This window comes from Vicugna pacos, chromosome 1, assembly GCF_048564905.1.
Source record: "Vicugna pacos chromosome 1, VicPac4, whole genome shotgun sequence".
Lineage (NCBI taxonomy): Eukaryota > Metazoa > Chordata > Mammalia > Artiodactyla > Camelidae > Vicugna > Vicugna pacos.
In genome coordinates this window covers 111,167,766-111,179,985 of record NC_132987.1, presented here as the reverse complement: position 1 = coordinate 111,179,985, position 12,220 = coordinate 111,167,766, and the positions used below count along the sequence as shown (strand labels likewise).

General features: G+C 35.7%; 1 protein-coding gene across 5 annotated transcripts in view; it reads left to right on the top strand.

Annotated features, from left to right (window-relative positions):
• GRIK1 (glutamate ionotropic receptor kainate type subunit 1) overlaps nucleotides 1-12,220 on the top strand; it is a 355,456-nt gene that overhangs the window by 192,880 nt on the left and 150,356 nt on the right. The window contains exon 1 of one of the 5 annotated variants that reach the window (XM_072968128.1): nucleotides 9,020-9,060. The exons of 3 other annotated variants lie outside the window; for them this stretch is intronic. Coding sequence is in view for 1 of the 2 variants with exons in the window: in XM_072968123.1 (XP_072824224.1) it covers nucleotides 9,289-9,307 (19 nt within the window). In the remaining variant the exon portion in view is untranslated. Of the gene's footprint in view, nucleotides 1-9,019; nucleotides 9,061-9,267; nucleotides 9,308-12,220 lie in introns of those variants that run through there. One more of the 5 variants, XM_072968123.1, reaches the window with a different exon arrangement.

Genomic DNA, 12,220 nt, shown 5'->3' with positions numbered 1-12,220 from the left:
ACCTCTTGGTGATGGGACTATAGGGGATTTTAATTTTATTCTTTATGTATAATATTATTTCAACAATGATAATAACAAATGGTATGTTTTAAAAGCACATTTTGAAGTATGCATATTTTGACTTTCAGTTTTAGAAGGTTATATATAGAAACATGCATGATTAGATTTAAAGAGCACTTTGGCTTGTTAATGTCATGTAAAGTGTGTATCACCTATATAACTATGAGAAAAACTAGAGTGCTTTAAAGTAACCCCAAAAATGGATCAAGAAAGCTGGTAAAATGTTAAAAATTCTGGCATTGAGAACCTGCTTATTTTCATATCATATAATTCTTAAATACTCACTTTCCTCTGTTCACATAAAGACTAATAAATCTCATTCAACCCTACTGCATTGGTTTGATGATCAAAATACCTAATTTCCCCATTTTGACATGAGTGAATAATAACCATCCTTCCATCTGGAACCAGATCTCATTCTAAAGGGTATTAAAATCTCTTTTGAAAATGTATTAATGCTCCAGTTCGAAGATACCTTAGGGAAAGTGCTATCGTGTAAAGTCTGAAAAATCAGAAATCCACCCTTGTTTGGCATGTGGGAATCAGATGAGACAATCATTTATTGTGGAGGAGAAAAAAAAAGTATGCTCTGCTGGGCTCTTACAAAAGCTATAATTTTATTTTGAAGTTCTCAAGTTTTGTTCTCCTGGTTTATGGTTTTTATGCTAAAATTATGGCTTTGTAATGGGTTGTGAGGCATACTTTATGCACTATCATAATTATAAGCTATTACAGTTCATTCTTTGTATCAAGATGGTTTTATGGACATTTAAATGAAGTTTCTGATGATGAAGCTAAAGCTCTAATAGTACTGTGTTACGGCTACACCTGGTGGTGTGCGGTCTCTGTTTTTCTACAATAAACTGTTGAGGGAGAGGAGCATAGGCTTTAAAACCTCAGCTGCGTCCCTCATGCTGGGCTCCAGCACGACATGGAGATTTATCAATCCATTTGTATTTAAATAACTTATATGCCTTTTGCCTCATTGAGCCACAAAGCCATCAAAGAGAAAAATCGCCCTGGTGATTTCAAGTTCTTTTTGCCAAGGAAGACACCTGAAAGTTGGAAAAGGTAAAGCGCAGTGAGTCACTCATCCTTTTCCCTTGATGTGGAAACGCAGCACTGATGTGTTGTTGCTTACTCTCTGATGTTTACATATTAGAAGTGATCTGTTAGCATGTGCCAGGGCCATTTTTCACGGTACTTATGATATTTACTATGCTTTCGGTTTCTTATTTCTTATTTGAAGGCTGTTGGAGACAGTCACCTTATTTGCAATCTCCTGAAGCTGGAGCATTTGATGAGAACATATTTTTCCAGCTGGGGTGTTCGCTGAACAGACTCTTGAATAAAACGTAATTAATAATTTTAAAGATCTCATGTGGTAGTAGAGTTTTATTATAGGTGACAAAGTGGCCAAAGTTTTGGTAGCTTTGTGAAGGAATTCCACTGAAGTCGATGAAAAATCATGTAACAAACATGAAAATGGAATTAAATACTGAATGCCAGGTTTCTACTTTAAAACCTCCAAGAAAAAACGAAGAAAATTCAATTGAGAAAAAAAAATGCATTAAGAAGACATTATGTGCTCCCACAAAGCGAGAATGTTAAAAGAAGCACTTACTTAGGGCTCCTGTAGCCCCTTAATTCAGGCCTTATTATGCATAGGAATTAGAGCCCATATGGTCTTCTATCAAATTGTTCCACATCACTGGGAAAGTATTTATTTCATCAATGTGAGCTAAGTATTTTTAAATCATTACTGAGAAAATGCAGCCTTCTAAAAAAATATATAATGTGTTTTTTGAAAAGAAGTCAACGGTCTCATAAAAACATCTCACCCATATTTGGTTGTAGAATCCGTTTGGCTTCCAACCAAAGTACTCCCAGTTCTTGCATATTTTAACACTTCCATAAAAGCTGTAAATGGTGGGGGGCGGGGTGCAGTCTGTTTTCACTCCATGCTGTAGGATTCACTAATGAAGACGAGAATGTGGAATTCCAAATATATAAACAGCCTTCAGCTGATGAAGAAATGAATCCTGCCAGACTGATAATTTGTCCAGCAGGACCAAGACTCAAACCTCAGACACCTGACTTAACTCTCTCCTGAAACACAAGAAGTACCCGTGATGTAGGCTTTTTTTTTTTTAAACAGTGTGTAATTGCATTATAATTATCCACATCATAAAAATGAGTCAGTTGCAAAATGTTGGACATTAACACAGCCATTCTGACTGACTTTATACTAGAGGAGTTATCTGGTTAATTGCTTGGCCGTAAGTGTTGGTTTGGTGGCTAACGGTATATTCATGTTAACACTATCTTCTGCTGTGTTTGTAGCCCAAGTGAATCTTAAGAAAATTGTTTCTGATTACATTGGTTTGTGTGTGGACATTGAAGGATAAGACCTATGGATCAAACTGTTACTCTGCATCTACTTTCATTTACATACCAGTGATACCACAAGGCTAATGCTAAGAAAGAAAAGGCAATTCTTTGTATAGAGCTGCTTCTGTAAGCTTTAGAAAGTATAGACAGAGTAAAAACAATATTGTAGTTAGAACAAAAGAAAGGAGTAAAAATACCAGGAGTACAATCATTCCACTATCCAGCCCCAGGAACATTTATAAAGGCTGGTCCATTGTTCCATGTGCATTCTCTGTGAAGATGCTTACAGATGGTTCTAACATGAGGAAACTTGCACTCTGAAATAGAGCTTCCCAACTTCTCTGATGAGAATCAACTGGGGAGCTTATTAAAACAAATTAACAAACAAAAAGCAAACTTCTGAGTCGCTCACATGGAGATTCTGGGAATCTGTTTATCTCTTTTGTGTTTTTAATAAAGCCTTTTTTCCCCATGCCCATGATTCTTTTCATCTGAGAACTTGGAGAAAAATTATTCTAAAACTACTGATAACAGAAATGAAGGCCAATAGTTTACCAAATCTGTAAAACAAAATTAAAAATTAAACAATAGATTTTTCATTTAAAAATAAATTGTTGGAATAAATTTAAGGGTTAAAATTCTATACGAGACACTTCTATAATGAGGATAAAATTTCATTGGTTAATATTTCAACTTATTTGTTGAAGATTAGTTTAGCGTTCTCAAATTTCAAAATTAAAGGAATAAATAGAATACATTTTTTTCATTGAAAGGAGAAAATATCCAAATAATGCATCTAGCAAATAAATATTTTTAGCATATTCTATTACCAAGTAGTTGATGCTGTTTGAAGAAAATTTAAGATTGAAATATAAAGAAAAAAATTAAAATCATCTATAATCTAATTTCCTAAAATTAGCTGCTATTAACATTTCATTGAATATATTTCTAGACAATTTTTAAGTCATAGAATCTCAATATAATTAGGCAGTTTCTTGACAAATCTCATTTCAACATTTCTTTTTTCCTCTCATGTGACTGGAGGGTAGCAAAGGGCATGTTGGCAACCAGCAGAGTAAGCTGCTGGGAAATAGAGAATTAATAGTATTTCCATTGTCTAACTCTCCTTCAGATGATTTTCATACAAGTTATGCAATCATACATATTTTTCATTCTTTAAATCTTTACAGTGGCTAAAAAGGAATATATGAGGATCAGTCTTGCTTTTTTTATTCAGCTTTCTGTTATTCTCCAATCAGGCATTGTTTGAAATGAAGCAGCCAAAGTTGCCACTGGTCATCTCTGTCTTGCTGAATGTCTAGACTTCTAATTAGAGCAGCCGCTGCCAGGAAGGACCACAGAGAGAGCAGCACAGCCCAGAACATGTCATTGTGCCAGGGTGAGCCACCCAAGCCCTTCTGAGGTCAGAGGCTGATTTTAATTAAACTTAATTATCGGTGGGCCTTTTGAGGAACCTAAATTGCTTAGAAAATAAGTCTTTTTCACCTTTTCTCTGAGGAAAGATAACTATCTTTATTAATTTTATCACGGAAAGCCTCTTTTTGGAAAACTTTATTGAGGAATAATAGACAAATATAATTGTATATATTTAAAGTGTGCAACGAGATGATTTGATATAACTGTATGTTGAGAATGATTACCAAGAGCAAGATAATTAACACATCCGTCATGTCATGTAGTTAACTTCATGGCATGGCAAGACTGCTTAAGATCTGCTCTCAGCAGCTTTCAACGATACCTTAGTCGCCATGATGTGCATTAGATCTTCTGAACTTATTCGTCTCGTGTTGGAAAATCCGTACTATTTGGACTGTATCACCCTGTTTTCTCCCCTCCCCCAGCCCCTGGCAATCACCATTCTATTCTCTGGACTTCTAATTAGATGAACTCCTTTTTTCTTTTATTTTTTTCTTTCTGATTTCATGTATACGTGACACTATGCAGTATTTGTCTTTCTCTGCTTTGCTTACTTCATTTAGCAAAATGACCTCCAGAGTCTTACAAATAACAGGATTTCTTTCTTTTTTTAAAGGCTGAATAATATTTTATTGTATAAATATATTGCTTAATTGCTTTACCTATTTATTTGTCAAAGGACATTTAGGTTGTTTCTATATCTTGGCTATAGTGAATATGCTGCAGTGAAAACAGGTGTGCAAGTATCTCTTCGAGATGCTTATTTCAATTCCTTCTGACATATACCCAGAAGTGGAATTGCTGGATCATGTGGCAGCCTCTTCCATGCCTCCCACTCACATCATGCAGCTCCAAGTTTGTTGTATTTCTTGCAACAGAGCAGGGGAGTCAGGAAGAATGTGTGGGCATTTGGAGGGACAATACAAGGGTAGATGGAAGACATACCAAATAACCACTTACACACTTGACAATTTCACTAGTCCTGAGTACATAGTGTTTTTCTTGGTCCAGTCAGAAGTCTTGCATGTTGTTGAGCCTGGGACATCCTGCTTCTAAAGCACTTTTTATTTGTTTGTTTATGTGCTTGTTTTTATGTTCTTCACTCAGGGAACATAATATGTGACTCTTTTCTAGCTCTTCTTCAATTTTCACTTTTTCATATGTACTTTTTTTGCTACTCTCTTTGATTCTTTTTCTCCCATGAATGAATCTCTTCTTAGTCACTTGCATGTCTTGCCCATTGTCATCTCAGCTTTCTAAAGCCCTTTGGGTGGAAGGAAGACTTAGAGGTCTCCTCCACAGCTTTGGACATTCTACGTGCAACCTGCTGTGAACATTTTAAGGGAAGATGACAGGTCTCTGTAGCCTTTTCATCAATAATGTCCCCCAAAGCCTTATATTTTATCAGGTATTCTATCTGGTAAATGTCTATAAATTCTCAAAAATATCTACAAAGTAAAGATGTGCAACTTAGTAAGAATGATGAAGTTCTTGTAATATCATTGGGATGTGAATTCTAACAGCGGTTCTGGGATGCTTGTGTTTAACGAGTGAAGTAGTGATTTCTCATGGACGTGATTCTGAGCCAGATAAGAATGTTCCAGCAGGGGGCATGGTAGGGTAATTGTCTGCAGATTCATCTTGCAGGTTACGCTAAGTTCTCATCCCTCAGAGGTGTCCCTGAAGTTCCAGGAGCCCACCAGCTGTTTCAGAGAGTGCTTGGGAGTTTCAGTCCACTCTACTAGAATAAGATTCATATGCCACTGCTGCTTACATTCCACGGTTGCTCTATCGACCTCAAATGAACAACCCAAATTCAGTTTCCAATGGAAAGGAACTGGACCCCAGAAGCATGTACATTAGCAGAGGCACTGAGGGGTAGAAGGGCTTTTCTGAATCAGAGAGAGGCTGATATGTCATAACTGACACTAGTTTGTAAACTGGGAAATATGCCAGTAGAATCCAAATGGCTGAATGTAAAAGAAGCTATATTTTGTATAGAAAATAAAACAATAAAGTAATATGTCCACCCTGAAATGTGAACACACTGAGAAGTAGGTACACACTGTTTCAAAAACTACAAACCATATTTACATTCAATGATACAACCGTTATGATCAACATACCTTGGGGTCTGGGGAGCCATAGTATGAGTTCTATTATCTGGATAAATAATTTTCTTTTCTACTTCTTTTAAAATATAGACTAAAATGGAGAAACACGATCAGAAGAAATCTGATTAGAAACCAGGGTGTCCAAATTTCAGTGAATTCTTGAGTAGCTCAGGGTTCTTTTCTACATTAAAGTATTTTCTAAATGAAAGAGAAGAAAATTCAGGGATGAATCTCTGATATAATTAGCTTTTAACCTGATTTGTAAAATCAATTATAGTCTATGTAATAATACATTATGTAAGTAAATCAAGATAAATAACCTTTTTTTTCTTTGAAACGAAAGAGGAACAGATTGCTTCAAAGTCTTGAAATGTGAATTATGTCCTTTGGGAAATGTCTCTCTTAGTTGCAACTAATCCCCTTGGGAAAAAAGTGAATTTCATTGCTTAATGAGCATAATGGGATTTTCACGTAGAACAGAAGCTGTTGTCAAAGGGTGTGGGGACATGCTGCAGAGCTTTCAGAGTGACGGTTTCTGACAGGGACGAAAGACCATGCTGGCTGGAGGGAAAAATCTCTTGAACACAGGTTCTTATCTTTCTTCGTTGAGACTTAGTTGAATATTTAAAACTTTCATATTTTAAGTTCTGAAAGAATGCAGGCTTAATTTTACAAAAACTATATTCTGACAAAGAAATGTAACAATTGCTGGCGATGAAGGTAAAAACTCTGTTCTCTAAATTTCAAAACTATAACTTTATCCATCAAAAATCCCAGAAATATTAAGATCTTGCCTTGTCAATGGCCTCTTAAAATAGTCTCAAGAAACAATTCCTCAAATCTTGAGTGAATGAAGCTGAAAATCCATAAAATACACTATCCTTAGGAAAAGAAATTCCATCTGGATAAAGTAAGCACTTTTATATACCTTTCTAGTATAAACACTGGCTCAAAGGCATGAATTTTGTATCCACTTTTTTATTTCCAAAGTAAAATCTATTCTGACTTGAACAGACGTTGGAGCAAAGTGCAAAGGCAAAAGAAATACCGCTGTGAGTTTTGTACATTATAATTTTTTTTACAGAAACAGGCTTTCCATTTCTCTTTCCCAACTGCTCCCTGCAGAAATTTAAAGGGTGTCTTTGGGTGACAAGATTCTGAGATGGGATTACTGTAGACCCAGAGCACAGGAATGCCCAGGAACAGAGGATCTCTTATCATGCCCTTGGACTGTATACTTATTCTCAAAGCAGACAACTCACCCACTGTGGGTCTGTGTGGTCAGGAATCAACACACGTGATCATGCTTTGCCACGTGCTACTGATATCTGCTTCTTTCAAAGCTCTGTCCAATGTATAATAAAATCATCGTGCAAGTAAAGTTTTTGCAAGATACAAGGTCCATGGCATCTCTTTGATGCACTGTTGAGTCATAAACCTGGCAATAAAGCTGAGACCCTGAGTTACCCAGTCTCTCACCATCACTTTATTAACAATCGTGCCTCTTGCTGTCACTTTCTTAACAATGGCACACACCAACAGCAATTCTGGTTCTTGCCTTCAGTGAATTTCTCAGGATATACTTCCTGGCGAACTAGGTTTATGCATGTTTCTTTTTTTATTTAGTCATTTGCGTCAGATACACATGGGCACTTGCTTGTAAGCATTTAGTTACTTCACTTAGTTCTGTGCTTTTCAGGGGGTCAATGGATGAGAAATAAATGAAAGCAAGGATTTTATAACCATACTGGCGCAATTCCAACCAAGCTCTAATATTTACCAATATTTACCAGATACGTGGCAGTGGGAAAGCTGTTTATCATCTCTAAGCCTTAGTTTGCTTTTCCAGAAAATAGAGATCAGATTTGCAAATATCAACTACTACATATAAAAATAGATAAAAATAACAAATTTATTCTGTGTAGAACAGGGAACTACATTCAATATCTTATAATAACCCATAATGAAAAAGAATATGAAAATGAATATATGTATGTATATGTATGAGTGAAACATTATGCTCTACATCAGAAACTGACACATTGTAACTGATACATTATAACTGACTACACTTCAATTTTAAAAAAGGAAACTAGGGATGGCAGTATATATCTCATAAGATAATTAACTGAAGGGATTATAGTAAGATAATAATGTAAATAATAATATAAAGCACTTAGCACAGTGGTTGGCATTTAGAGAGTGCTTAATTTATATAAAAAATCTATTTTTAGTGCCTAAACTACTCTCCAGTAGAAAGGAGGTATATTGGGAAGTGCTGTTAACTTTTTTACATTATCACTGAGGTAGACACACTACACTCCAGATGGCTGAATCTACAACCAACAACACATTGGTGAGAAGGCTACTCTGCAAAGTGACTGTGGCCCACAGCTCCCTCAGTATAGACCTGGGCAGGCGCAGGGTTAGGAGGAGGTGAGTGAGCGTGGGCTTGAACTGTGCCTTAAGGATCCTGACTTTATCGGCAGCCTAGATATTTTATTCATCATAGATTTTTGTTAACACTTTTTTGTATTGAGTTACAGTCAGTTTACAATGTTGTGTCAATTTCCAGTGTAGAGCACAATTTTTTCAGTTATACATAGATTTTTTTTGCATTACTTTTAGATTTTTAAAATATTGAACTGAAATACTACTTTTCTTGATTCCAGACTTTTTTGGTGTCCCCTTAAATTGTATATCCTAAATGAATGCCTCACTTGCCTCACCCTAGACCCAACCCGGGCTCCTGAGTCTTCTGGTCCCCTCTCTCCTCACGCTAGCACACAGAGGATGGTGTGAGTTCCTTTTCCCCTCGAGCTAGCTTTCATCAGTTGATTAGGATGGTCCTAGGATCATTGCGGACTCTCAGACCCACCAACAGCAGTCATTAGGGAATCCTCCTGTGCTGTGAAATTGAATGCAATTTTAGCTCAATTTATGGTGCTCATTATGAACAAGTGTCTCCACCCTGTCATGCATTCCAGAATCCTATTGAGTTCCATGGCAACAAGAAAGGATTCCTACCCAGCTCTACAGGACATTTATGAGAGATAAGGTAATCAATGATCTCCAATCCCCAAGAACATTTAAGAGTTCATCCAATCACAAGCTGCAATTCACTGTCCCTTGTCCTATGAAAAGCTGGACTCTGAATTCTAATGAAAATAATAAAATGTCTGACTAATTCCATCTTCAGAGAAGATTAGGCATCAGCGGAAAACTGGCACAGTGCTTGCAGAGTGCTCTCAGTCATTCAGCATTATCATATCTCTGTTGTCATTTCATGTTATCAGCTCCGTTTGGTAAGTTAAAAAGTTGAGAGACAGACAGATTTATTTATAAAGAATCCCAGTGGAAATTAGAATCAAAGCTATAAAAAGCATTTACAGCTAGAGTTAACTTTTACATCTGAGGTTTCTCAGTCCTTTCCCCAGTCCTTGCAATTACATTGCCGGAGGTGCTCTCCCATTTGTAACCTAGGAAGGATAAAATGTATCACAGTGCTTTCAGGTAACGTGAGTTACACTACCCGGTCCTGCACACAGATACCCACCTAATTTTGGTAAACTTCAGTATGTTCGTATTGGTCAAGTTATAGGGCAACTTACTGTCCTGGTCTTAGCACTGAGAATCCTGCGACCCGGGCAACTCAGAATTGTTAGTCACCCTAGCTGCTAACCAGAAATGTCTTCTACGTTGCAAATGCACATTGATTTTTGTTTTTTCACTGTTCTTCCTGGTTGATTCACATTTTTAATGACTTACACAAAATACATTTGTTTAATTTCTGCATTTGATATTCAGAAAAGAATCAATCGTTACTCTTAGCTAGTACTTTGGATTTATGATTAGAGACTGGCCTTTGAAATACCAAGGATAACCATGGGAAGATGTGTGTAATAGGCAAATTATACCTGCCTTGTTTGAAAACAACCACAGAAAATAACAAAGCAAAAAGTTTAAAGACACTGCAAATATATATTATGGAATTATAATTATACAACAACCTGATTAAAACCCAGATTAGATCATATTAATATTCCAGGCAAACCTCTTGGCTATCTCCCCATTGCCTCTCTTGCCGGTAAAAACTCATACTCTGTTACTCATCCATTTCACAAACATACACTGACCACCTTTTTTCTGTGCAATGCTCTGTACAGTTGTTGAGACTATAAATACAACTTAGAGAGTTGAGGCTTATAGTTCAAAAGGAGGGACTAACAATAATAAATTAGTACCATACAAAAGTAAGAGGTGCCACAGCTGAATTCTGTTCAGCTGGAGGGAAAAGGTAAGGGAAATGTTTAACTTATTTCCAGGAACATCTGTCCCAAATTGACCAATATTTTCCAAATTTCAAAGTCTTTTCCAATGCTCTGCCTATGATATACTCCCTTTGTTTCTGTACATGTCAAGATTCTATTTATCCTTCATAGCCAAACTAAAAGATACAGGAGATATATCTTAACCCCAATCAAGATTTACTATTTATTTGTCTAAATTTCTACAATTTGTTTTAGTATAGAATATTCACTAATGTATACCATAAAATTGTAAACTATAAATAAATAAAAATATATAAAAAAGAGAATATTCATGTATGTTTCCATGATTGGTTATATATTTTTAAAACGATGGTTACCTCACACTATACACAAAATAAATTCTAAATCCATTAGAACACTTAATGTTTAAAAATCAACAGAAAAAAAATTAGGCAATATTTCTCCAATCTTAGAATAGGGAGAAATTTTTAAGCATTACAGCAAAAAAAAAAATCATAAAGATAAAATGTCAGTTAGAACTCTGGTTGCATTTAACAAAAACCTATACGGAATTAGTTCAATTTGAAAAGGGGAACTTATTATATGTCTATGGAGATGCAAAAGCAAAGATGTAGCTGGACCCCAGAAATAACTAGAAGCAGACACCTGAACCCCATTAAGATATTTTTCATCTCTGATCTCCCCTGTACATCTCCTTTCTAATCTCTGCACACGGCTCCCTTCATTCCTCTGTGAATATGATGAAAGGCCGTCATGTGCCGACAGACGCTGAACTTCCAGTCTCATGGGTTGGGTCCCTGGAGAGAGATGAACTTGTTTTCTCTTGGTCCTCGTATAAAAGTCCAGCACAAGGGATTGGCATATATTGAAATACTCTGCTGTCACCATAGCACAACAGGCCACTCCGGCCTCACCACAAGAATGGTAAGGAGGCATGAGTGGGAAACAGTTTCCAAAAAGAAGAGTAAATGTCTTCACTATAAAAAGATGGATAAAATTACATAAAAATATAAAACTTTCATGATCAGAAAAAACAAGTTAAATAAAATTAAAAGGTATAGCAAAGTTAAAAAAAGTATCTGAAGCAAATATGGGAAGATAACTTATTTCTTCAATGTACAAATGTGCAAGATGAATATGGATACCCCACTCAAAATGAGTGAGAAGCAGGAATTAAGAATGGGAGAAATGGGGGAGAGTATACCTCAGTGGCAGAGCACATGCTTAGCATGCAGAAGGTCCTGGGTTCAATCCCCAGTACCTCTAATTAAAAAAAGAATTCTGGAGAAAGAACAATTACAACGAAATACAACAGGATGTCATTAGAAAATGTTCAGCTTCATTAATACTTAATGCAATGTGGGTTTAAATGACCATCAATTGCAAAGTTTTTGCCCAAGGAATTGATTTTTTTATTTACAATGCCTAGAAATTCAGAGAAACGTGCACTTTTATATACTAATGGTAGACATATGAATTGATGCAATCTTTCCTGAGGGCAGTTAGGCAATATGCATTAAGATCTTTTAAAATGAACATATTATTTAACCCAGAAATTCATATAAAAGAATTGACGAAACGAGCAATTTTTTCACAAAGATATATTCATTGAAGCATTATTTTTGATAGCAAAGAATTGTAAATAAAGATATTTCTAACAATAGAGTTATGTAAATAAACTTTTGTTTTTTGGAGTGGAGTATTATACAGCATTAAAATTATATTTTGCTAAGTATTAAATAATAGAGGAAATGTCATTAAGAGAAAAACACAAAAACACAACATCTTATGTGCAATATGATTCTAGTGTAGATCTATATATTGAAAAGGAAAACAGATTGGAAGAAAACACACCTAAATCTTGATATTGTTAAGTCTCTGAGTGGTAGAATTTTAAATTTTCTTTTTCCTTTTTTTCCTATATTT